This window comes from Lampetra planeri, chromosome 77 (genome assembly GCF_965212315.1).
Source record: "Lampetra planeri chromosome 77, kcLamPlan1.2.h2, whole genome shotgun sequence".
Taxonomy (NCBI): Eukaryota; Metazoa; Chordata; class Hyperoartia; order Petromyzontiformes; family Petromyzontidae; genus Lampetra; species Lampetra planeri.
In genome coordinates, this window is record NC_136182.1 from 811,558 (window position 1) to 838,478 (window position 26,921).

The window sequence follows — 26,921 nt, forward strand, 5'->3', positions numbered from 1 at the left end:
GATCGAAATGGTTTCGAAAAATTGTTGACCCCCCCTTCCCAATTTTGTTTTACCCCCACACCCAATTTGTATTAATTTATTTTCTGGCACACCCTACATACAATAGCATCAGTGGTATCTAGTGACTCTACTGACTCTGACTCTACAGTAGTATCTACTGACTATTGAAGTAACTGCACACATTCGGGTGGGTGGGGGAGAAGAGGACATCACGCTGCTCAGGATTTTCCTCAGCCTGTGCTCCTGCAGCAGCAGTAACTGTGCAGTCTCTGGCTTGTCTTGATGCACGCTGCCCTGTAGTTTCCTCAGCCTGTGCTGCTGCAGTAACTGTGCAGTCTCTGGCTTGTCTTGATGCACGCTGCTATGTAGTTTCCTCAGCCTGTGCTGCTGCAGTAACTGTGCAGTTTTTCACTTGTCTTGATGCACGCTGCCCTGTAGTTTCCTCAGCCTGTGCTGCTGCAATAACTGTGCAGTCTCTGGTTTGTCTTGATGCACGCTGCTCTTTAGTATCCTCAGCCTGTGCTGCTGCAGTAACTGTGCAGTCTCTGGCTTGTCTCCATGCTCGCTGCCCTGCGCTTTTCTCTGCTCGTGCCGCTGCGGTGCCTTCGTAGTTTGTTTCCTGCTGGGTCAGCCGCTGCTTCTTCACTGTTTGTTTTGTGTACCACAGCGCCACTCTCATTGTGTTTGTTTTCGACTTGGAGAGGCACTTTTAAATCATCGTCTAGATTGAAAAACTATTTTTTTTTTAAACTTATGTTCGTGTTTGGTTTGTTGCCCTTCCCCCGCACCTCCGATTGGCATTGTTGGTGTCAAAGAAGTTTAACATACAAACAACACACATACAACTTATATACAACATTCATACAACACACATACAACACACGTACAACATACATACAACATACATACAGCTTTGATCTGTGCATGCTTTCGCCTTTGTTGACCACAGATTTTTCCATTCCCCAATGGAGATATCAGCTCCTGGCCTTTACAGGCGTCCTGGATGGGTGATGTGACCAAGTGTGATGCCTCCATCAACGTCAGCGACATCAAGACTCAAAACTCTGGGCAATATCGCTGTGAGGTCACGGTGTATCCACAAAACATGAAAGACATTGGATTTCTACAGCTAATTGTCAACAGTCCATCAGGTTTGTGTTATTTCCTTTAAACGTCGTCTATATTACCACCCACCACTCGATCATCTATCATATAGACTAGATTTGAAGCATTCGTGACTGCAAGGATTCATACTCTTAGTTTTTTCGGTAAAGTCACGTAGGTAAAAAATGAAATAAAAATTCTTTTAATTTTGGAGTTACTCCAAAAGTAAAGTTACTCTAAAATTAAAATAATTTTAATTTCATTTTTTACCTACGTGACTTTAACGAAAAAACTAAGAGTATCCTATAGACCTCATATAGAACTAAACATGTAAACTTTCGAGCCATGCGCCCAGTACCATGGTGAACTGGGTTCAACCCCTGGCTACGATCTCATCACCACCAATGTACATGAGAACCATTGACTGCTCCTCAACGACATCTACGCAGTCTTAAAACAACGTCGGATAAGAGGTGACTCAGAGGTCAGAGTGCTGAGCCAGTGTAGTGGGTCGATAACTAGAGGAGAGTCGCTCTGAGGCAACACGCATTGTTTTAAACAAATTATCCCTAATCTTGATTTGAAGCTTTTGTGACTGCAGGAATCCATACTCTTTGGTTCTTTCGGTAAAGTCACGTAGGTATAAAATAAAATTATTTCGATTTAAAGCTTTCGTTACTGCAGGGATTCATCTTCTTGGTTCTTTCGGTAAAGTCACGTAGAATGGAAATAACAAAATAATAAAAATAAAACATAATAAAATAATTCTCACGACGTTTCGGCCACAACGCAAGCAGCCGTCCTCAGGTGGAGAGCAGGTCTGTCGTTCAGACTCTGTCTTCTCGACATTTTCTAATTATTTTATTATTTTATTATTTCCATTCTACGTAACTTTACCGAAAGAACCAAGAAGAAGAAAAATAAAATAAATCGCGACGTTTTGGGTGCAACACAAGCGTCCGTCATGAGGTGGGAAAGCGTGGCCTGCTGCTGAGGCAAACTTTTGTAAAAGGTTTGAAACGAGTGTAGCCCAAGGGTCATAAAGAAGTGGCCGGGGCTAGTGATGTTAATGTGAGAAATTAGCATGTAACTGTAAGATAGGAAAGCGGCCTCCTCGACGAGGGCACAGAAGCGGCTATGGTCATGTGAGAGATTAGCATGATGTTAATAATCCCTAACATGAAGGGGTAATGGCCCCTTAAACCCGATACGCCTCCCACTGGCTATTCTAACCCTTTTTTTTGCATTTCGAGGCAGCCATTTATTCAATGATCCTACACAGTTCAACACAGATGACATATCATTTAATCACGTGACGATGTGCATTTAGTACAATCTACATTGTGCCTGAACATGGGGGTGGTCAAAGTTTTTTGAGAAATTATTTAATTTTACAATACGGTGCATTAACTCATTATCGTCGTCTGTGTTGCGATACGTATCATGTAGGGTATGCCATTTGGGTCGTTAAATGTATCCTGCCAGGTCGCATGTCTCTCATTCGCATTTTTCGTATTGTTTGGTTGGCTGTCATGCATATTGCACATGCCACGCTTATATTCTTGCATTCCATCTTGTTAAATAAAATACACGAAGCAAGTGCCCTTCTTGAGTGAAGCTTTGTCTTCACTGGTATATAAGCTGGAGCCGACCCTTGTCAGGGGTACGACTCTGCCCGTGGGCTCTTTCTTCAGGAGGCTCTTGATCTTCGGGTGGACGACGACTGCCCGGACCGTTCAGAGGTCCGGCTTTTATACGAGTCCGTGGCTTGCTCCGGCCCAGCCACGCCTTCCTTCCAGGACCTTCCACCAGGTCCTGGGAGGTTGACGTCATCCCCCAACCCCCTTCCCGGGTTCTGGGGCAGAGGTCGCAAACGGGTTTTGATTCCTTACCCGTACCCATACCCGGCCGCACCAGGGTCACAAACGGGTACCCGTACCCGGCCGTACCCGTACCCGGCCGGGTACAGGTAGGGTACAGGTATCGGGTACCCGATTGCGACCTCTGGGATGAAGCCATGTTGCAGGCACGGGTGGGTTGATTCTAGGAACTTGAATTGTGAGAAGAGACAAGACGTTGGGAAATGAGTGACAAACGGTTACTCACCAGTGACTCACGGTCTACCCGTACCCGTACCCGGCCGCACCAGGGTTGCAAACGTGTACCCGGCTACCCGTACCCGGCCGGGTACGGGTAGCTGGGTATCGGGTAGGGTACGGGTATCGGGTACCCGGTTGCGACCTCTGGTCTGGGGTCTGGGTCCCAGGATTCGTTTTCCCATCGGGGTTACCGTTGGCCTCTTGGGCCATCGTCCATTGACACTAGGCTCCGTCACACTCCCGCCCCCTATTGACACGTGTGGGATACTACCGGCTGACGGCATGGCGAGTGCATAATAACACTGGTCAACACACTTTTCTGGCATAAGGTATTCCAACGGTTTTAAGGTAATTTTGGGGTACTGATTCCAAATCTGGCATCAGTTTTGTCTATCACATCAGGTTTTTGAGATATCGAATATTGCATTTTCAATGAAAACTGCAGAAGAAAAATATTAAATGAATGTGGATATCTACATAAAATTACATTATAAACACACTGTCCTACAAATACAGCACCATATTTTAACACTAAAGCAGTCACTGACTCGCAACAACTTGCAATCATAAGTGACAGAGTTAATTTCGGGTAAAATCAATGAAAATGGGGTATGCCGATAGAATAAAGATGAGACGTGATAGAGCAAATCTGAGATCAGATTTGGAATCAGCACCCTGAAATTAGGCTAAAACAGCTGCTGCAAAATTCGAGGCCAGAAAAAAATGTTTTTTTTGTTGACCCGTGTAATAATCCCTCTACACGAGCACCACTCAGAAGCATGGGTTCAAGTCCAGACATTTGCCTGCGAGTTAACCGAGTCCTGCAGTCGAGTGAGTTGATGGACTAAGCCCCCCTCCGGCAATTCCGCACTTAATGGACGAAATTAAAACTCTGAGAAATAAAACGTATCTGGTTGATTGCCATGCGGTAAGCGCTGTTTCATGTGGAAGAGCAATTTTGGGAAAGTCCTGCTCCCAACTGTGTAGACCAGCAGACATCGCTTGAAGAAATCTCAGAGTTAGCTGTATTATGAAACAAATATCTGCTCTACGGATTGTTCTCTAGCAAGACATGTTGCACTACTCTGTGAGAAATCCTTTTATATTAATAACGGGACACGGAGATAACATTTGGTAAACAAAAATACGTAAGAAACCCTTGCACAACGCGGCTTCATCTAACGCGTGTTTTGGCTCGAGACGGTTGTGGGTGATGGGGTTTGTTTTCCACAACACAGGGGTAATACTCTTTGGTTAAATTTCGATTTAAAGCTTTCGTGACTGCAGGGATTCATCTTCTTGGTTCTTTCGGTAAAGTCACGTAGAATGTAAATAATAAAACTAATAAAATAATAAATCATAATAAAATAATTCTCACGACAGAGAATTGTCTGTCTTCTCGACAGACCTGTTCTCCACCTGAGGACGGCTGCTTGCGTTGTGGCCGAAATATCGTGAATTATTTTATTATGTTTTATTTTTATTATTTTATTATTTCCCTACCGAAAGAACCAAGAAGAAGATGCGAACATGTTAGCAGCGTCAAACTGTGTTTCACCGAAATATTACCCCCGTCAAACCAGATTCGAAGCTTTCGTCACTGCATGAATTACTCTCTGGTTCTTTCGGTAAAGTCACGTATAAATAAAATAAAATAATAATGAAATACGACGTTTCGATTGCAGCACAAGCAACCATCATCAGGTACAAATGAATGATGGTTGCTTGTGTTGCAATCGAAACGTCGTATTCTATTATTATTTAATTAAATTTTTGTCTCCGTGACTTTACCGAAAGAACCAAATAGTATGCAAACAAACATGGCGCTTCTTCTTGGTTCTTGGTTCTTTCGGTAAAGTCACGTCATTCAGACGCTGTCTTTCCGACAGACCTGTTCTTCACCTGAGGACGGCTGCTTGCGTTGTGGCCGAAACGTCGTGAGAATTATTTTATTATGTTTTATTTTTATTATTTTATTATTTACCTTCTACGTCACTTTACCGAAAGAACCAAAAACACTTGAGTATTAGTTAAACAGAGATGGAGGGGGTGATCATTTCGAAGGCAGGTAGGCAATCCGAGTCTTCCCATGAGGTGTGTTTTTTGTCGAACTAAGTTGTGCCCAACATGGCATTCCAGGAATGTAACCCCCCGCGTTCGACGAGGTCTGCCTGTTCTGTACTTTTAAAATTAATTCTTACCGACTAATATTTCGTAAACGTTGTATACATTCATATTATATAAGAAAATATACTAATGTGGACGTTGTGTGTGGTTTCTCTAGAACTCGTGGTTGTGATCCCAGATAAAATGAACGCAATGGCAGGCACTACATTTATCCTGCCCTGCTCCTACACCTGTACAATCAGCGGCGTTACCCACACGCTGGTGGAGTGGTTAAGCATCATAGACGGGCGTGAAGAGAGGGTGAGTTACTTCTCTGGCCATTCTGTGCGCCATTTGCCACTAAATTGCATCAAGCGCAAGCGTGGCATTGATAGTCTTGTTAGTAAACCTGGTCACATGACCCTTGAGCAATTTCAATATCCAACGCTGATGAAGAGGTTTGTTATTTTCTATTCAGGTCGAGGACCCCTGGTCACGTGACTGGGCTGAGGCTTGGGCCAGCCATTTTGCAAACAGTCTCCACGTGAAGCTACTTTGTCAACAGTTAATCCAGCTCAGTTGCAAGCCCTGCAGACAGAATCATTCTCGGGTTTTATCTGAACGAATTTAACACTGAAACAATATCACACATTTGATCTCCGTGTGCTGCGTTTACCTTTATTGACCACAGTTTTATCAATACGCCGATGGAGAGAGCAGAGACTGGCCTTTACAGGCCACCTGGGTGGGTAATGTGTCCAAGTGCGATGCCTCCATCACCGTCAGCAATTTGCAAACAAATGACTCTGGGCGATATCGCTGTGAGGTGACGGTGTATCCACAAAACATGCAAGACATTGGGTATCTACAGCTGACTGTCCACCCACGAACAGGTTTGCATCACATCCTTCATAGCTCTGTCCTACCACTCACTGCTCCCATCATCTGTCATGTAGCCCACACCTAACACACAATATCCACCCGATAACTCCACATCTTGACTTTCGTGTTTGGTTTGTTGTCCTTTCCCCGCACTTCCGCTGCTGGCTATGTACAGTATGAAAAAAGTTCAACACGAATACGTACACGTGACAGAACTGTGGACCTAGAACCATGGTCATCTGGGTTCAACTCCTGCCTGTGAATCTTCACTTTCGGTGTTCAATTGGCATACAATCCGGATATCAAGTCTTATGAGTTTATCATCTTAGCCTGGTCATCTGGGCACCCTTGCAAAACAGATGTTCCTTCTCAACAAATTATCGAGGTGAAATTATTCAAGAAATAAAAAGAGTACTACGCAAGTATTGTAACATTATATTTGGTTATCTGACGTTGCACTTAATTTGGCTAATTCCAAGCTCTTGGCAGTTAAACAAACCGGGCAGAGGTCGTCTAACGCGGGGGTTACGTACCTAGAAAATGGCGCGTTGGGCTAAACCGCGTTTGGCAAATAATACACCTAACGGGAAAATTATGATTGCGTTTCTGGGTCCGAAATGATCACTCCTATTGCTCTTTGCTTTACGAATAAAAAAAAAAATATTGTGCTAGTTTTTGTACTAAATGGATGTTGATTCGCTCTCCATTTTTTGCGTGTGTGTGCACTCTTCAGTTTACACTCCCCCCCTCAACACAAAACCCTCATCTACACTGATCTTTCTGTACCACGGCACTCACGCCCAACGCTTACCCCTAACACTGTCACTTGAATGTTAAATGATTCGCCATCTTGGCGTTCGTGTGACGTCATCAGCAAATTGACGGCTAGATGCATGCGTCAATATGTGAACATTAGTGTTGTACATGTTGAGTGTGTTGCACATGTTGAGTGTTGCTTTATCACACACACAAAAACGTAAATGTAAATATATCGTTCTCACAGTTTATATGATTATATTTCGTAAATATAAATGTGTCGTTAGACGCGCCACCACCCAACACAGCCAATTAGTAAGGTTTGTCACGTAAACAGAACATGGCAATTCGTAAATGCACAACATTCACAATTTGAGTACGACGTTTTGCCAGTAATTACAATTAGCATCATCAGGCAACAGCCAGATTTGTGTGGAAATCTTCCTGTTTCGTTCTTAAATAGACGGATAATTGTGATGTCGTCAACTTACGAGCCCCTCAGGTATGAAGGTCAGAGTGGGGATTAATGAATGCATATAAATTACAATGGGTATCCATCACCGGTTGGGTTATTAATATGGTAATCATCACAATATGCGTGTACATTATGGATGCACAATGTTTTTGTACATCCTATCGTTTGTGTGAACGAAAATCGCAGTACCTGTTATGTCTGCTCACAGTCAATCACCATCGACGTATGGTGTCCTGTATAGGCATGCATTTAGTACAATTTATTATTTGATGATTCGCTTACAAGCAGCAATAAGTCTTTAGCTATCCGAACGGTTAAATTATTTTTTTTTCTCTAAATTTGGATAGATTCTCTAATGGGTCTTGGCCAGCTGTAACCAGTTTTGCACAGAACTTCAACAATATTAAAATCACCATTGGAACCTCATTTGCCAGTAAAAAATATGATAATTGATTTTTTACCCTTCTATCTGGCAACAAAACTGACACCTTTTTTACAAGGAGTCATGTTTGCATAGACCACAATACCTGCAGCCATGATGCAAACAAAAAACATAACTCTGATAATATATGCACTGTTCTTGAAGTTGATTGCTCCACACCAGAGACAGCTTTCCTTAGAGCGTAGTCTCACATGGGTTGGACCAGATGACGCCAAAAGGCGCACAATAATATAATATTAAAATCAATTGAGTGTCCTTGTTGGCCCCCATATTCTGCCACTACCGACAGTTGTATGTAGGAGTATTTAATATTCCTTTGGTATTATTTTAGTATCATGCTGATCATTCGTCCTGTCTGACCAAAATAGCATTTTCCACAAGAGAAATTCGGTATACACCTTCTGTTGATAGGTTTGGTAATAGATCTTTAGTACCAGATATTACACTATGACATCTCCTTTACCAGTGACAAAATATAGTAATAGGTGTTTACCCTTTAAACTGGTACAAAAACTGACACCTTTATACAAGGAATCATGTTTGCAATAACCACAACACAAGCAGTCAAAATTCAAACAATAAGAAACAACTCTGATAATGATATGCACTGTCCTTGAAGTTGATTGGTCCACACCCGAGACAGCTTTACTTAGAGCCAAGTCTCCATTGATGTTGGACCAGTTGACTGCTTGTGTTGTGGTTATTGCATACATGATGCCTTGTATAAAGGTGTCAGTTGTTGTACCAGTTTAAAGGGTAAAAACCTATTACTATATTTTGCCACTGGTAAAGGAGGTCTCATAGTGTAAATGCTTACCCGAGCTCTCAATACTCTGAGAGTGCGCTGCTTTTGAGTTGTACGCCTTTTGGCGTCATCTGGTCCAACACCAATGGAGACTAGGCTCTAAGAAAAGCTGTCTCGGGTGTGGACCAATCAACTTCAAGGACAGTGTATATCATTATCAAAGTTGTTTATTTTTGTTTGCATTTTGACTGCTTGTGTTGTGGTTATTGCAAACATGATGCCTTGTATAAAGGTGTCCGTTTTTGTACCAGTTTAAAGGGTAAAAACCTATTACTACCAGATATTAGTTTTTGTATGTTATGTATCATGCCAAATCTGACTAGAATCTTTAGTTCTGGCTAGTTTATCAGTTACTCCCGCAATGCACGCTATTTTGATTGTTTTAATTACTTGGGCAGTTTCAATGCTCTTGTTATTTGATTTGGTTTTGACATTCAGTGCCCTGTTGATTTGTGCATCACTGTAACTGTTCAATTGCAGCGCTTCTTTAACCTCTTTAATTTCACTTATCAGACTATCCCCATCTGACACTTTCTTAGCCCGATGTATCAGCGTCTTGATGAGAGAGGATGTGTGGGGTGATGGTGTGACTGCATTCTGTTGCAGTGTGCGTTTTCTTTCAGTAAACATTGTTCTGTCAACTTCCACTTTCATAGTGAGTTGAAATGATTGGCGAGTTGAGATGATTTAGAAATTCGTCGAGTGTATCTTTGCCGTGTGGCTAAATCATCAATGTGTCATCCACATATCTTTGAATCTCTGGCCGTCGCATCTGAAGGGCTCATAAGTCACGACATCACATGTATCCCTCTATTTAAGAACAAAACAGGAGGATTTTTCCACAAATCTGGCTGTCGCCTGATGATGCTAGTTATAATTACTGGATAAACGTCATACTCAAATTGTAAATGTTGTGCATTTACTCTCCAACACACCAGTGTGCTGTAGTAACGAATTAGCAAACCTACTCATTGGCTGTGCCAGGTGGTGGCGGTTCTAATGACACATCTATATTTACGTGATCTAGTGCAAAAAAAACTCTTCTTGATAATATTGGTCGCGGAAGCCTCCGTGTTAAACTGAGCATTAAACCACGCAGAGCTTGACCATCACCCCAGTGTTCCAGAAAGACCGACCTCAGGCAAACCGTGTAGAGCAGAAACACGCGTTTGACAATACCGAATTGGCCAGGTTTTCCTGCATATCTGTTTGGGTCTCATGCATCAAACGTGACTCGCTTTTGCAGTGCACTATGGGAAAGCAATCCTCCCTGCAGTGCGGTTTCAATGGTACCTAAACTAAACTACTTCTTATTTTACCAGGCCCACTGAGCTATGTAGTTGTTTTCAGAAGTGACCTGGCCACAATTGATAGCAGCTCAACAAAAAGGCTTATCGCGTGGACTTTTATAGCAGACAAATACTCCAGACGCGTGATTTGATTCTAAATATGGAGGGGAAAACCGGAGAATAGAGAGATACATTCATGTGACCACGGGGAGAACATGCAAACTTCAAATATACAGCAGCAGGCGTCCGCGTCGGGATCCAAACCACGACCCCCTGTATACCAGGCGAGGTAGTTAACACCTTGCCACCGTGACACCACTTAAGGGGACCTCAGAGGTAGCTTTAAGATATCCACTTCCGTGGACCGTTCTCTAATATGCAGCATTGCACTGTTCTGCTAGTCATCCAATGAGATGTTTAGTGTCCTGGAAAGTGCTTGCCCTTTCTCTGTTGTGAGCACAGCATCTCCCCCAGAAGTCCCATCCCAATGCTAATGTGAACATCGTGGGTTTGTCCACAGACCTGGCCGTTGTCACCCCAGTTGAGGTAAAGGCAAGAGTAGGCAGCACGGTTCTCCTGCCCTGCTCTTACACCTGCACCATCAGTGACGTTTCATGGACGCTGGTGGAGTGGTTCAGGACCATAGGCGGACACAATGAGAAGGTGCGTTACTATTACAGTTGCAAATCCATATTTCCCCCCTCTGACTAAACCCTGCACGCAAAAATGAATAAAACGTAATTATTCGCGACCTTTCATGCTAATATGTGGCAGTGGAAGGTTTAACACTCTCCACTGCTGATGGGCCATGGGCTTTCAACCTCAACATTTTACAGACACCACATTTTACCTTGTAATATCCAACTGTAATTGTAACTATTTCTCTGCTCGATCTCCTTCTACTTTGAAGAAGAGCCATTGCCCACATTGTAGGGTTATTTTATTTTACTGTTATACGGAACGTTACTGATGAAATATATATATTTTTTTACAATGAGCATGTGTATCATATGTATAGAGAATCCAACCCTTGAACCGCATCGTTTGTCTGTACGTGTTCTCACGTTTATCGATCACAGGTTTATAAGATCAAATACAGCAAGAGAAGCCTCAGACCATTGCAGGTGACGTGGGTGGGTGATGAGTCCACGTGTAACGCCTCCATCACCATCAGCGACATCCAGACCCACGACGCCGGGCAATATCGCTGTGAGATCACGGTTTCTCAAAACGACAAGCCAAACATGCAAGACATCGGGAACCTGCAGCTGAACGTTCACAATGAACCAGGTTTGCATTATGTTCTCGCTGGATCTATTTAACTCCCAATACTTTATCATTCTCGCTGAGTGAAAATCCAAATTATCGCCATTGTCCAGATTTACCACGAAAATTCACTCTGTTGGCACAGGACATAAAAGGTCTTTGTCACATCCTGTAGTATAAGAAACTCGACTATTTGCTGAGTTGTCTACGTGAGCCAATGATAGCTTGATTTCCTGTCTCTGTCTGTGTCCCATGAGATTGTTGTCCACTCGTGGGATGTGGAATGCTTTGATGTTGAAAAAAAGCGTCTTAGCTCAAAAGGGCTTTACTCGGGAAATAAGCTTCTGATTCGGATTCACTTCAAGTGCCGATGCGGGAGCTGCAATGCGATTTGCGGCGTCAACAGGAAACCGGCACAGCGTTGATTGACCGCTCCTGCTGGCTGTCAATGACTCCATTTGGCGTTATTGTCTGCTGCCGAAGTTGGCCCAAAAAGTCATCAAAAGCTGTTCTACCGTTCACCTAATGAACACGATGCTCAGCAAACCGTGCGTTGAGGGTGAACACCTCGCCAGTGAACACAGCCGCAAGAGAACCATGAACAATGGCGTCCCTCTAGGCTCGGTTATTATAGCACCATCACTATTTAACATTCACAGGCAAGCCTCACTGGGGGGTTACGTTCCTAGAAAATGACGCGTTAGGCAGAACCACGTTCGACAGATAATAGACATTGTGGGAAAACTAGGGTTGCCTTCCTGGGCCAGAAATGATCACCCCACCCTCTCTGTTACTAATTCTACAAGATGTCTGCCCTTGTCATTGTACTAAAGGATGCCGAGTTGCTCTCCATTTCTTGCGTGTGTACACTCCTTAATTATTCTTAGGTTTTTTCGGTAAAGTCACGTAGGTAAAAAAAAATTAAATTAATAAAAGTAAAATAAAAAATAAAATAAAAATCACGACGTTTGGGAGGCAACACAAGCTTCCGTCTTCAGGTGGAGTTATTTTTACTTTACTTTTATTATTATTTTTAATTATTTTTTTACCTAAGTGACTTTACCGAAAAAACCTAAGAATATGAATCCTTGCAGTCACGAAAGCTTCAAATCCAGAATTAATACACTCCTTAACATGAAACTCCCGTCTCATTCCCGCACCGCAGAACTCGCGCCCAATGCTCCCCCCTAATGATGAATTCCCAACCCGACGCTCTCCCCTGACTCTGTCGCCAATTCGCCATCTAGGCAGCCATCTAAAGTCCTCAATGACTGGACGGCGAGATACTTGAGGCACTGTGTAAACATTCCCATTGCATCGTTGTGCATGTTGAGTGTGTTTATTTTTCACACGAAAAACTCTCAAAAACACACACACGCACTAAAACATGCATGGAAATCAAATCGTTCTTAAAGTCGATTCATTCACACCTTGCAATGGATGCAGCTATCTCAGGGCACTACTTTTCGACACGGAGAATGATAGTCTTAGCAGCGTCCAGCCGAAACATCACCCCCGTGTTATAGAAAACAGTGCGCATTAGGTGCACCGCGTAGAGCCAGAACGCGAGTTCGATAAAGCCACAGAGCATCTGCTGCTGCTGCTGACATTCAGCAGGAGCAGATGCTGTGCAGCACAGAAGCGAGGATGGTGCGATGGATCTCAGCGATTACAGGACTGGATCAGTCAGAACTGAAGGGCTGGGGAAGCCAAATCTAAGTTGTCTTGTGGTTGTTGTTGTTATTTGACTTGCATCCCACTGGGATATTTGCACAGGGTTGGTGTACGGTGATTTTTTTCTGCAATATTTTGCTGTCTTTTCTTGGATTTTCTGTTTGCACTCAGCCACATAGTCACTTTAAGATGTTTTCTTGTTCATGTTTTAGTTTTTTGTTTGTTGCGGTTGCACCCGATTCAAGAGCCGAATGGCTCACAGCGCTACACCTAATACATGAACTTTGAACTTTGAGTGGCGGTGCTCATCTCACTCGAGCGGATAAGAGGGATTCGTCTCACACGGCTGGGGCTGGCTTAGTAAAAGAAGGTGCAATGAACGTGGAGGCACCAAGGTGGAGACAGAGGGGCAGGCCGAGAGCGAGGGGAGTAGAAGTGGCGAACGCGGCGGATTCGAGTGACTGGCCAGTAGATGCGGAGGTGACCCAAGGCAGCGACGAGCAGAGCAGGAGGAGCTGCAGGGCAAAGGCCGCACGAGAGGAGGGGGACATGGCAGGAAGAGGAAGAAGACGTTGACTGTGTGCATCTCTTGGGTGTTCACGTATTTCCGTGTCGTCTGAGGTTTGTGTTTAACAGAACCGACAGACGCAGCACCCACGCCAAGTCCAGCTTCAACTCTAGCTCCATTAACTGTAGCTGGCATCGTGGTTGGAGTCATTGCTGCTCTTCTGCTTGCTGTTGCTGGAGTTGGTTATTACTGCTGGAAGAAGAGACAAAGTCAGCCAATAGAATCAGCAGCCCAGTGAGTATCGACCGCACTTGCACCAGAACCTCACAGTGAGTGATAGAACACGGCTCATAATGGCCACGCCAGAGACCCTCAGCCGGCCCTCTCCAAGAGCCTGAGTTTGACTCCAGCTCCCTGCCTGCCCGAGACTCAGAGCTGTGCTCAGTGGAGCCATCGTGAGCTCCTAGCAGCTGGGACCCCTGAGTTAGACTCCCAGCCGTGGCTGCTTTCAGTGGCAGGGGCTCCATGTGAGTGGGGGTGGTGATGTGAGACTGCGTCAGTCAAAGGAGATGGTGAATCTCAATGGACTCTCACGTAGTTAATAAAACACATAAATCACAAGACACAGTGATCTCAATTGACACGCAGGTCTGTCAATCTGTCATTCTGTCATTGTGTGATTAACGCGGCACGGATTGGTTAAAGTGCGTCACGTGACCGGGACCAAGCAGCCAACCAGAGGTGCGCCCCTCACAAACATATACGCCCCCGATCACTCACGCATGGGCGGTGACGTCAGATCTCTTTCACAACACCTCAGCCACGTTCGTGTGTAATGACGTCACGCCTCCAACCTCGCCGTTAATTTTTTTCTCAATTTTCAAAAACATCTTCAACTCTTTTAAAGCGCCGATTTATGTTTGAGGCAAAATGACACGAGTTATTTTTTATCATTTCTTTTATATCGCAAGTGCCAACTCATCCTAACAGTTATTTCATTGATTAATAAGTCATAGCTCTTAGAAGTAAATTTAAATATCGCAAATAAAGTTAAAATACATTTTCATTCATTCACATTAAAGGTACATCGCGGGACAAAAAGGGTATGGCGAGTTAAAGTTTTAAGTGAAAGCCGCGTAAAGCCACTCTTATTCGACTTATTGAAAGTCCTCAAGTAGAGCAAAGTCGTTTGCATTCTTTTTACAGTACTCTACAATAATAGTTTTGACGGTAAAACATACATGCACTACACACACCTATTACGTACGGACATATACACACGGTTCTAATTACATTGGTACTGTAGCTTTTTTGGTGCTTAAATCCACTGCTGGATGAAGGCCCACCGCACGCTGTGCGAGTGGATCGTAAGGATTTACTTGACCAGTCTGTTGGGGGCCGCCGCAGGCTGTGGTTGTTGGGGGGCGACCCCGAACAACCTCGTAGTTAAATAAAATACATCAATCACAAGAGACAGTGTTCTTGATTTGAAGCTTTCGTGACTGCAGGAATCCATACTAACTGGTTCTTTTAGTAAAGTTACGTAGGTAGAAATCAAATAAAATGAAACAAATCACGACGTTTCGATCGCAACGCAAGCAATCTTCATCAGGTGGAACAACCACAGCAAGAAAAAAGTGCTGAAGTAGGCGAGAGAGCTGCCGTGGCAAGAGGTTATATAGGTGAGAAAGGGGAGAGGAACAAGGGGGGAGAGAGAGGGGGGGGGGGTGGAGCAGGGAGAGGAGGGGGGTTGTGTGAGCGCTAGGGGGAGAAGTGAGGCTGGGGGGGGAAGTGGGCGGGGCTAGAAGTGGGGAGCTGAGTGTGGGACACGGGGGGAAGGTAACTCAGAAAAATCTACTAGTACCCGGCGAGTATGATGGAAACAACCACAACCAGTTAAGGCTTTACCTGGTTAATAACATCCTTCCAATGATTGCTCAATTTGTATCCATCTTCTCGGTTGAAGTTATGTATATGTTTATATATCTGGATGGCTTCATGAACAAACCTTTGATAGTAGCCCGAAGGTTTGCAGAGTACCTTGGTCTCGGAAAAAACAATATCATGCGAGCCCACAGCGTTATAGCAATGGTCAACCACGGCAGAGGTATTGGTTCTGCCGTGTTTCAGATCTGCCTTGTGTTCGCGAACACAGTCCGAGACATGTATTTTCGTTTCCCCAATGTAACTGCTACCGCAGGTACAACTCGGTTTGTAGACTCCAGGATATTGCATGTCAGGAATGACCTCCGTCACAGATGGGATTAGATCACGGATTTTGTGTACGGTATTAAATTGGACCTGGATCTTGTATTTGTTTAAGATTTTGGAAATATTTTTGGTAACATCTGCTATGTATGTTAAAGTTATTGATTTGATTGGCTTCTCAGGGGATTGTTTCTCCATGGTTGGAGAAACAGCTCCCCTTCCCCTGCTCTCACATAGTTAAATAAAATACATAAATCACAAGAGACAATACTCTCAATGGGATTTCACGAGATTAAACAAAGGATGTCTTTTAGGTCAGGGTCAGTGATTGCTGTGGTCAGTGGTTACATGCAGGTGCCAGGCAGGTGTGAGCCCTGGGATAGACTCCCAGCCGTGCCAGTGACACAGGCTGCATGTGGGTGAGGGTGGGGATGTGTGATCGACGCCTGTCCACTTCTCTTTCAACAGGCCTCATGAACAGGAGCGAATGAACCCAGGTGTATCCGATGCTGAAGGATGCTCAGGTGAGAGCGAGAGAGGCTTGAAGCAGGAGCCACTCCTGTCAGTGTCATTCTTCCTGTGTGTGTTTGTGTGCGCACTGCGCTAAGAACCAGCGACCTGGGTTCAATTCCATAACCTCGGTGCGTTGTGTAAACGCTAGCACCCTCTCGAGGTGTTACTCGCTAACAGCACTTGCCTCGACTGACTGGTCAAGGCTACATCATAGGGGACCTTTGTGTTCATTCTAGATTTGAAGTTTTCGTGATTGCAAGGATCTATACTCTTTGTTTTTTTTTCGGTAAAGTCACGTAGGTGAAAAAAGAAAACAAATAAATTATATCACGACGTTTCGGAGGCAACACAAGCTTCCGTCTTCAGGTGGAACCGTCACAGCAAAAGTACTGTATTACTTGATACTCCTCCTGAAAACCAGGAGGAGCAGACGCTGTGCAGCACAGAAGCGAGGATGTTGCGATGTATCACTTGATACAGTCATTTTGCTGTGATGGTTCCACCTGAAGACGGAAGCTTGTATTGCCTCCGAAACGTCGTGATTTAATTTATTTGTTTTCTTTTTTAACCTACGTGACTTTACCGAAAAAACCAAACAGTATGGACCTTTGTGTTCGCGTAACGCAAGTTTATCATGGCACGGGAAGTGACTTTGATTCATGAGCCGGGTGCTTGAGGCTGCAATGAAGCCACCCCCCACGTTACGATGCATGCAGGGGCACGTGCAGGGCGCTAGGAATCGCGTGGCTTGGATAGGGTAGACAACTTGGAGGTTGGGAATGCGAGAAGGGTGGTCCAGATTGTCTGGGAAGAGAAGGGGAGTGCTCAACAAATTGCTTAAATTCGGGCTCGCAACTTGAGTCAATATTTTTTCTACGTTTTAGTGAATGACCAATTGTTCTGTTGATGTTTTAAAGCATTTACATTGCAAGCAGTAATTAGGCTTGGTTTGGTCTTCATAGAACTTACTTTTTTTAATAAAATGTATAACGAGGCCACCCAAGCATTAGCGCAATATTTCAATGGAACACTGGGCGTGTGTGTGTGCCGAGTGGACTTGCCGATGACTGGTACCAGCGGTGTCAAGATCGGCTTCTGTGCAGGAGGTTCGTGAAGGACGCTGCTGAGCAGATGGAGGCAGTCGCCCTCCAACAACAACGGAGGGCGGAGGAGGCGGCTAAAGCGCAGAAAGTTAGCACAGTAGGGGGCAAAGGTGGCGCATCTGCCAGCCATCTCAATCAACCCATGAGGCCTGGGTCTGTTCCGTGACCTCCTGCCAGCGAACTTTGACAAATCACGGAACCTCAAAGTGTTCCTAGAATGGCACAAGTGCAGTTTTGACGTCATTGTCACGTTGTGAGCGGCTGTTGTTGTTATACACGTACCTGTATTCGTTATCTATGCCCGTATTGCACAATCTTACGCTGTCTTTCCGACAGACCTGTTCTTCACCTGAGGACGGCTGCTTGCGTTGTGGCCGAAACGTCGTGAGAATTATTTTTTTATGTTTTATTTTTTTATTATTTCCCTTTTACGCAACTTTACCGAAAGAACCAAGAAGATGAATCCCTGCAGTCACGAAAGCTTTAAATCGAAATTTAATCTTACACTGTTCACTTAGCCTCATCACGCACTCATTGCTTACCTCTCTTTCTTATACAGGTCAAGTTGGACTGGCAGAGCAGGCAGATGAGCCAAACGATGAAGAAGGAGAACATGAGACCTCAATCTAACGAAGCCAGAAGTCCAGCCAACCAGTCCCAAGCCACCTTAACTAACACAACAAGTTGTACCAATCAACTCACCACTGCTAGAAACCAACCCCATATCGAGCCAATGAGCAAGACGCCGGCAACGTAGCGACGTGCAGTTGAACCGCAATGCCTCATAAGGTTAACGTAAAGCTACCAAAGTCCTGGTTTGCCTGGAACGCTGGAAAATGGAGATGTAGAACTCGAGACCTCAACTGTGTGGGCGTTGCTATAAAAATGTGGGCGTTGCTGGTGGAGGGAGGGGCAACCAGTTGACCACGTGTCACGTTTGAGCCTCCCAGACACATGGTTACCCAGACTTCTCACAGCCGTTCATCCTTGATACGGATGCCAGTGATATCGGCATTGGAGCCGTTTTGTCGCAACGCAAGGACGGGGTTGAGTGAGTGGTGGCGTACGGCAGCAGGGTTCTATCCCCTGCGGAAACGCGATATTGCGTGACAAGGCGGGAACTTTTGGCAATTGTCCATTTTGTTCGATTGTACCGGCCGTACCTGTATGGACGGAAATTCCTGGTTCGCACTGATCATGCGGCTTTGCAATATTCCCTGAAATTGGATCAGCCGTCAGGCCAATTATACGCCCGGTGGTTGGAATCGTTACCGGAATTTTCCTTCGATATAACATACCGAAAGGGGGCCCGTCACGCGAACGCTGATGCGCTCTCACGGCTGCCGCCCGTTCCTCCGTGCACTTGCCTGACGGGCACGCACCGCTGCGCGGCACCGCCCATGTCGCCCTGCCCGGTTACGGGGGCGATAGCGAATGAGGACGACGCAGGGGCAAAAGCGAAGGAGGATGACCAGCAGGTGTCGGTGGACACCGATGATACCTTACGGCTGCCGCACGCGGTCTGGTTACGTGAGCATGAGGCCGATGCCTCGCTGTCTCCGCTACGGAAATTGGTAGGGAAACAAAAATCTCAATTGGCGGGCTGGAAGTGGCAGATGTTCTGAGGCACGTCGGGATTGTTAATGTGTACCGACGGGTTGTCTGACCGATCACGCTTGGTAGTGCCTACTTCGCTTCGCTACGACCTGCTCCGTGCTCTGCACACTGATAAGTTGATGCACCTCGGCGTCCAAAAGACTTTGGCCGCAATGCAAAAGGATTTTTTCTGGGCCGGTATGACGGCAGACGTCAATGACTTTTGTCTGCTCGTGCCATGATTGTGCAAAGAGGAAGCCACCTCGGAACCACTATGTACCACCGTTGCGTTCCATTGAGGTGTCCCGTATCAACGAATTAGTTGCTCTCGACATTCTGGGGCCGTTTCCCCCGTCGGCTAGGGGCAATAAATACCTTCTGGTCGGGGTGGAATATTTTTCTCGATGGCCGATGGCCTGGCCTCTGCCCGACCAAACGGCAGCATCCATCACCGATGCTTTCTTGAACGGGTATGTCATGGACAAGGGGGCACCTGAGAGGCTGCTCACAGATCAAGGGCGGAATTTCTCCTCTAAATTGCTTAGGGAAGTTTGTGACGCGCTGGGTACAAAGAAAGTTCGCACCTCCCCATACCATCCACAAACAGATGGTATGGTGTAACGATTCAACCGTACCCTCTCGGCTATGCTTTGTCACACGGTCAGTGAAAAGCAAACCGATTGGGACCTGCACATACCAGGCGTCTTAGCGGCATACCGCATGGCTCCGCACACGTCCACGGGATACTCACCATTTTTTTTTATGTATGGCCGTGAAAATGTTCCACCCATCGATGTGCAACTGGGTAAGCCGAGTAAACGACCGTCCCGCTCCCTGCCTGACCACGTGCGTGACTCGCTTGAACGAGTAATGGAGGCGCAAGAGGCTGCCCGGTGTGCGACGGCCCGTGCTCAGGCAAGGAACGAACGGTACGCGCGTCGATCGCATACTCGCATGCCTTGGTCAGTGGGAGACCTGGCGTAGCTCCACTGCCCCCAGGTACCGGCGGGCACATCCCCTAAACTGCACAGGCCATGGCGGGGGCCTGTGACGCTCGTAGATGTTCGGAACTCGCAAAGTATCCCCGTTCAATACGGCAAACGTCGGTGGTATGTTCATTCCTCGCGACTTAAACCCTATGTTGACGCGCGTGTCGGTCCTTCATCCCCAATAGCTGACCTGCCGGGTTCTGCTGGGCCGACTGCTCCGCTTGACACGCCCGTTGATCCCAGGGGGGACTGTGTTGTGCCTCCTGCAGATGAACAGGTTCTGAGGGCTGAGGAAGCCCCCGCTGCCCCCCCTCCAACGGGGCCCGCCCTGGACGTGACCAAGCACCAACAACCGACTTCTTCTTCGAGCCTGCCACCTCCTGTTCATCCGGAAGCAAAGCGACCTTGCGCTGGGAGCGGAGAGGGTCCCGCGTCGCGTACGCAGTCGAAATCTCTTCCGTTTCGTTAACGTTTGATCGTTCGCTGATTCCCTGTCGTTACCGCGCTGCAGGGGCGCCCTAATGTATGTTGTGATTTTCTTCTAATTATTATGGGTGACTGTTTTACATGTTGTTAGGCGCGGGAACGCCGGTTAACCCTCAAATTGTTAAACGCACCTTGGTGCCCTAATAAGATGTAGCGGTATTGGTTCTTCACCCTTTTCCCAGCCGAGACGGCTAAATTTTTTCACCGGGGGGGGGGGGGGGGGGGGGTGATGTAATAACACACTGGAGTGCACGATCTGAAGCTGTTAAAGCTATCTATGAAGGACTGGATGAACTAGTAGGGCTGCTAGACAAATTATCGGAGGACGTGACTATGACGCCTGAAACCAGAAGTGATGCAGAACAGTTACAGGCATGCATATTACATTTTAACTTCATAGTCTTATTATATTTCTGGAATGTCATTCTTGGAAAAATGTATCGTGTTCAGAAGCGCTTACAGGATCCTACTATTAATTTCAAGGAAGCAGCAACTGATCTTGAATCTTTGGAGCATGAATTTGTCAAGCTTCGTGATGATTTGAGCCAAGTTGCTGTAGAAAACGCCAAAACAAGATGCACAGCCTGGGGGATCGATGTGGACATAAGAATTAGGCGACGTCGGAAGATGCCAGGAGAACTAGCAAGAGATGCAGGACTTTCAGCAGAAGAAGAAATTGTGCACATTATGAAGAGCGTATTTTATCGACTTCAACAGGAGATGTCAACACGGTTTTTACGACTAAAAGACCTGAACACAAAATTTGGATTTCTGCTGGACGTCAAAACTCTTCTATCTGACACAGATGTCATTGCAATTCGTCGAAATTGCACAGATTTTGGACATTTCTATGGCACCGACATCAATGGCCACAAACTTTTCACAGAAATTGGAGATTGCAAAATGCTGCTCAGTAACCGGGATGAAGTTCTACCATTAACTCCTTTGGATCTTCTTGGTTTTATTGTGTTTTACGGAGACGACATATTTCCGAATTTGCGAATTTCACTGCAATAGCAGTTTCAATTGCAAGCTGTGAGCGGTCGTTCAGCAAATTTAAACTTATTTTGTCGTATTTGTGTGCTTCAATGGGACAAGATCGTCTCAGCAATATTGCTCTTCTTAGCGTTGAAAGAGAAACATTGGAAAAAACTGATTTTGATAACGTGATTGACCAGTTTGCGACAGTGAAATCAAGAAAAAAAATTATTTTGTATACTATGTAAACCAGTCTACGACAGTGACTGAGTGAGCCATGTAATATAATTTCTATAAATTTGCTTCTTTAAATATGTAGGGGTGTTAGAGAGAGAGCCCGTTATGCATGGCAGCCTATGGTAAACAAACACAGTAGGCGGGGCTACATGAGTGCACGAGCAGGTGCCCTCTGCGACGTCCGCGCCAGACACCCTGGGGGGTCGATTCGGTCGTTATGATCCCCCGGGGCCCCACCCCTCAGGGAGGGGTTGGGTATAAAAGGGGAATGTATCGAAGGGCTCGGGAGTGATGTTTAGCTAAAGGAGAGAAGACGGAAGACGTCTTAGAGAGAGCCCTGGACTCCCCCTGGTACGCCGTCCTTATCAGGACCGCGCAGGCTCGAGCCAGTGGCGTGGTACCAGGGCCAGAGCCAGTGCTGGTCTGGACTCTGGGTACCGGGCCCGACTGACCAGTGTCGGGCCAAGATAGCCTCCCCTAGCCCATTAGTGGAGGACTCAGAGGCAGGCTAGGGTTAGCTAGAGAGGTGTGTCCTCAGATAGACGGGTGAGGGGGCCGATACCCCCTCAAATGTGTATGTCACAACGTTGGTGTTAAATAAACAAGTGTGCCTCCAACTCCGGTGTGAACGAGTCGTGAGCGTTACTACATCTGGCGTCAGAAGTGAAACAAAGTACGAACATGGATACACGCCGGACGACTCGAGTCGGGGTACCAGAGGCAGAAGACACCACTGCAGTCGGAGGGCCCGAGACGGCTGAAGATGCCATCGACCAGCCGGGGCTGGGCGCATCCACGCCACAGCAGCTGGAGGAAGGGGAGCCGTCGATGGAGGGGCTGAGGGAGGCGCACGCGAAGCTGACCGAGCTGCTGTACGCCGCAGCCGCCATGCTCGACACCATCACGCAGCTGGGGGCTGCGGGACCGCCACGGGGCAACGGCAGCCGACGATCACAGCGCCTTCCCGCCATTTCCACGGAGCAACATTTTGAAACTCCCGCCATCGCCGCAGCTGCTGTTGAGGGCGTGGCCGCTCTAAGCATCGCGTCCAACGGCGGGAGTACAGTACCTGCCGCGTCACCACCAACGGGCGGAACGTCACCACGGGTGCGACCGGCGATGCCATCGCTGGTTCGTGCCGACGCTGAGTTGAGTGAGGCGGACGAGGGAGTGCGTTCTTCCTCTGCAGCCGCTGCCTTACATCAGCGGCTACCTCCACTCAAGGAATTTGTGGGCGAGGATGGCGACTGGGGCGGCTTCCAGCGGCGCTTCCTCGCTCACCAGGAGATGGCACAGTGGACAGACGCCGAGGCTCTCCGCGCGCTGCCAGCACTTCTCGACAGCGACGCCCTCGCCACTCTAACATCGGCTTCGAAGGAGAGGCGCTCCACGCTGCGGAAGGCGATGCAGGTGCTGTCGGCGGTATATGGTCCACCATCGGACTGTCGCCAACTCTTTTACGATCGCCAGCGGGGGACGAAGGAGTCGCCCCTGGCGTACCGCACAAGCCTCCTGGCACTGGCGAAGGAGGCCTTTCCACGAATGGATGACGAGGGTGTCGACGCCATGGTGACAGAGAAGATACTTTTGCTGGCGGACGACTTAGACATCGTCATTGTCGCACAGGACGATGCAGAGATGTGCTCCCTCCAAGCGGCCCGTCTTCTCCACGCAAACCTGTCCTCTCAACGACGGAAGGCCAGCAAGGCGGCGAGCGGGCGTGCCGTCGCTGCAGCCACCCTCCCGGCGGAAGAGGTTTGCGCCATCGACCATCAACGGCAGCATGGAGCGGGAGTACGGGAGGACCGGGCCGGTTCAAGCCGTCTACAACATCCATCGTCGTCACCAGCGCTTCCACGCTGTTACAACTGCGGCATCCGGGGCCACGTCGCCTCGGGGTGCCGCTCTCCTGGGCAGCGCAGGACGACACCTCAACGGGACGCCGGCCCTCGTCACAAGCTCCACCATCATAATCCGGCGAGTCGCGGCACCCCTCATGCTTGGCCCACGCACACGCCCGTCACACACTCAAACACCGCAGCGAAGGGGGGGCCAATATCGCGTACCATGGCACCAACACGCACCGCTCTGGGTACTCAGATTGAACCCAGCCAGTGGTCCGTGTTGGCCCATCGGGTTGTAGCCGCGTCGTCAGGGTCGTCGGCCGTTGTGGGTCACATCGATGGGGTCGAGGTGCGCATCCTGGTCGATACAGGAGCATCGGCGACCATTATTTCGGAGTTGATTTATAACATTCTCCCTGCCCAAAGCCGTCCTTTGATGCCTGTTAACGTGCCATTCTTTGCTGCTAACGGGGGTTCACTTGGCATCATCGGACAAATTCGTGCCCAAATTTGTGTCGGGGATATTAAATTGTCTGGGCCGATTTTTGTTTCCTCCTCGCTGGCGGTTCCGTGCCTGCTGGGGATGGACTTCCTGGCCAAAATGCCGATTAGGATATTAATCGACCAGGGATGCATTGAGCTCCCATCGGGCCGACGCATGGCGTTTCTGCCATCCCCCGCTACGAGCCGGATGGCGTTCGCGACGGTGCCGGCGTTCGTAGATAGAACGGTGCGCGTTCCTCCGGGGGCGCAAATGTTGATTCCTTTGAAACTTCGGCGGCCCTTCGCTAAGGGCATTGGGGCTCAAGGGGTTCTGTTGGGACCGTCTAGGGCCGGGGTCAGTGGACCTGATTTACTCCCGGCCCAGACCATAGTGAGAGGGGAAGGAGAACCCTTCATCGCGGTCCTCAATGTGGGCTCGCAGACGGTGGTGGTCCCACAGGGGACCGTGCTTGCTCACGCAACGCCGGTGCCCTGTGAGGAACCCGTCGCGAGTCATGTCGGCGCTGTCCCTGCACCGCGACCACATTCGGACAGCGATGAAGGGTGGCTCGAGGCGCTTTGTGCGGGATCGACGGACCTGTCAAATTTAGAGCGTCAACGTCTTAAGACACTACTAAGGGAATTTTCCGACGTTTTCAGTCGGGATAAATACGATTTGGGCTGCACTAATCTGCTGCGTCACCATATTGATACGGGTGACAGCGCGCCAATACGCCAGAATCCTTTTCGGTTGAGTCCCGCCGAAAAGGACCATGTCAAATCGGCTGTTGATGACATGCTAGCCGCCGACATCATTTCTCCCTCCAACAGCCCTTGGGGAGCGCCGATCGTCCTGGTTAAGAAGCAGGACGGTTCGTTGCGGTTTTGCGTTGACTTTCGGCGCCTTAATAAAATTACGGTTGCCGACGCATACCCGCTCCCACGGATGGACGAATCGCTTGACGCCTTGGCGGGAGCGCGATTCTTCTCCACATTGGACTTACTTTCGGGATTCTGGCAGCTTCCTCTGGACGATGATTCAAAGCCTAAAACTGCTTTCCGTACTCCGCACGGCCTGTTTCAATTCAACCGGTTGCCGATGGGCTTACACTCAGCGCCGGCAACTTTCCAGCGGTTGATGGAATTGGTTTTGGCTGGATTGCAATGGGAGTCGTGCCTGATTTATTTGGATGACGTTATTGTCTTTGGCAAAACTTTTGATGAACATCTCCAGAGGTTGCGGGCGGTTTTCCTAAAGATGCGGGCTGCTAATTTGAAATTTAAGCCCCAAAAATGCCATTTGTTACGCGAGTCGGTGCGTTATTTGGGGCACATCGTGGGACGCTCAGGTATTTCTACCGATCCCGCCAAAACGCAGTGTGTAAGCTCCTGGCCGACTTCCACCTCAGTGGGAGAGGTTAGGAGTTTTATTGGGTTTGCGTCGTATTATAGACGCTTCGTCGCTAATTTTGCGACTATAGCAAAACCCCTACACGCTTTAACATCAAAAGGGGTTCGGTTCTGCTGGGGTCAGGAGGAGGAAGCTGCTTTTTGCTCCCTTCGGGACGCTTTGGTAAACGCTCCTCCCCTGATTTACCCTGATTTTTCAAAACCATTCTTGCTCGACACCGATGCGAGCAACACGGGTATTGGGGGCGTGCTCTCCCAGGTGGTTGACGGCGTGGAACGTGTGGTTGCGTACGGCAGTCGGGTGTTGTCTCCAGCGGAGCAACGATATTGTGTCACCCGTAGGGAACTGTTGGCAATTGTCCATTTCATCCAACAGTATCGCCCATATCTGTACGGTCGGCATTTCACCGTCCGCACAGATCATGCGGCACTGCAGTACGCCCTGAGGGTTCAACAGCCATCGGGACAATTGTCCCGATGGTTGGAGGTCCTCCAGGATTACGATTTCCAAACCACATACCGTAAGGGCGTTCGCCACACCAACGCGGACGCTCTGTCGCGCTTGCCAACCACCTCCGAGTGTGCATGCCTCCTGGGGTCTGGACGTTGCAGACCTCCAGGGGACACATCGGTTCCTGTCTTGGCGGCCGCCAACGACGACGATACAGTAGTTACTAATTCGATCGAACAACAGGGCAAAGATTCCCTGTTGGGGTTGCCCGTCATTGACTGGGGGCGCCTCCAGATGGAGGATGTCTCCCTCCTCGGGTGGCGACGTCGCGTTGGCGGTGCGGCGGGGGGGAAAAGAGGTGGTTCCGACGCATGGGAAATGTGCCAAGGCCTGCTGATGCATTGGGACGGGAAGTCGCGTCGACATCGGCTGGTGGTCCCTACTGGGTTGCGGGGCAGGGTGGTATGGGCCGCTCATGAGCGCCTCCTACACCTGGGGACCCAAAAGACTCTCGCCTTGCTGCAACTTGATTTTTATTGGCCTGGCATGACGAGGGATGTTGGGGATTTGTTGGGATCATGCCCTCGATGTGCACAACGCAAACCGCCGGCACGGGAGTCTAACCCGCCCTTGCAATCGATCAAAGTGTCCAGGATAAACGAGCTGGTCGCTCTGGACATTTTGGGACCATTCCCCGCCACCCCCAGGGGGAATAGATATTTGTTGACTGGTGTCGAGTATTTTACACGCTGGCCTATGGCCTGGCCTCTGGCCAACCAGTCGGCAGCAGCCATCGTGGAGGCCTTTGTTCAGGGTTATGTCCTGGACAAAGGTGCTCCGGAGAGGCTGCTGACCGACCAGGGCAGAAATTTTTCCGGTAAACTACTCAGACAAGTCTGTGATCTCCTGGGCACAAAGAAAATTCGAACCTCCCCATATCACCCACAAACTGACGGGATGGTCGAACGGTTGCATCGCACCATCACGTCCATGTTATCACAACAAGTTTCGGACTCGCAAACGGATTGGGACCTACAAATTCAGGGGGTCTTGGCGGCGTACCGGATGGCACCCCATGCAGCTACGGGGTTTTCTCCCTTTTACCTCATGTATGGCCGAGAACCAGACCCGCCTGTTCGTGCCCAGTTGCAGATCCCCGTGCCGCAGGGAAAAACTAATCTGGCTGACCACGTTAAATTTAATCTGGACAAATTGAC

At 47.9% G+C, this 26,921-nt stretch overlaps 2 protein-coding genes across 3 annotated transcripts in view; one reads left to right on the top strand and one right to left on the bottom strand.

Annotated features, from left to right (window-relative positions):
- Positions 1–17,956, top strand: part of LOC144738112 (endothelial cell-selective adhesion molecule-like) — a 142,860-nt gene extending 124,904 nt beyond the window's left edge. The window contains exons 1-8 of one of the 2 annotated variants that reach the window (XM_078621028.1): positions 923–1,151; positions 5,488–5,630; positions 6,001–6,202; positions 10,479–10,621; positions 11,038–11,248; positions 13,535–13,700; positions 16,083–16,138; positions 17,790–17,956. In XM_078621028.1, coding sequence (XP_078477154.1) covers positions 1,004–1,151; positions 5,488–5,630; positions 6,001–6,202; positions 10,479–10,621; positions 11,038–11,248; positions 13,535–13,700; positions 16,083–16,138; positions 17,790–17,860 — 1,140 coding nt within the window. In that variant the 5' untranslated portion in view covers positions 923–1,003 and the 3' untranslated portion in view covers positions 17,861–17,956. Of the gene's footprint in view, positions 1–922; positions 1,152–5,487; positions 5,631–6,000; positions 6,203–10,478; positions 10,622–11,037; positions 11,249–13,534; positions 13,701–16,082; positions 16,139–17,789 lie in introns of those variants that run through there. The other variant, XM_078621025.1, reaches the window with a different exon arrangement.
- LOC144738050 (uncharacterized) overlaps positions 1–26,921 on the bottom strand; it is a 478,363-nt gene that overhangs the window by 385,556 nt on the left and 65,886 nt on the right. The gene's annotated exons all lie outside the window — the stretch shown is intronic.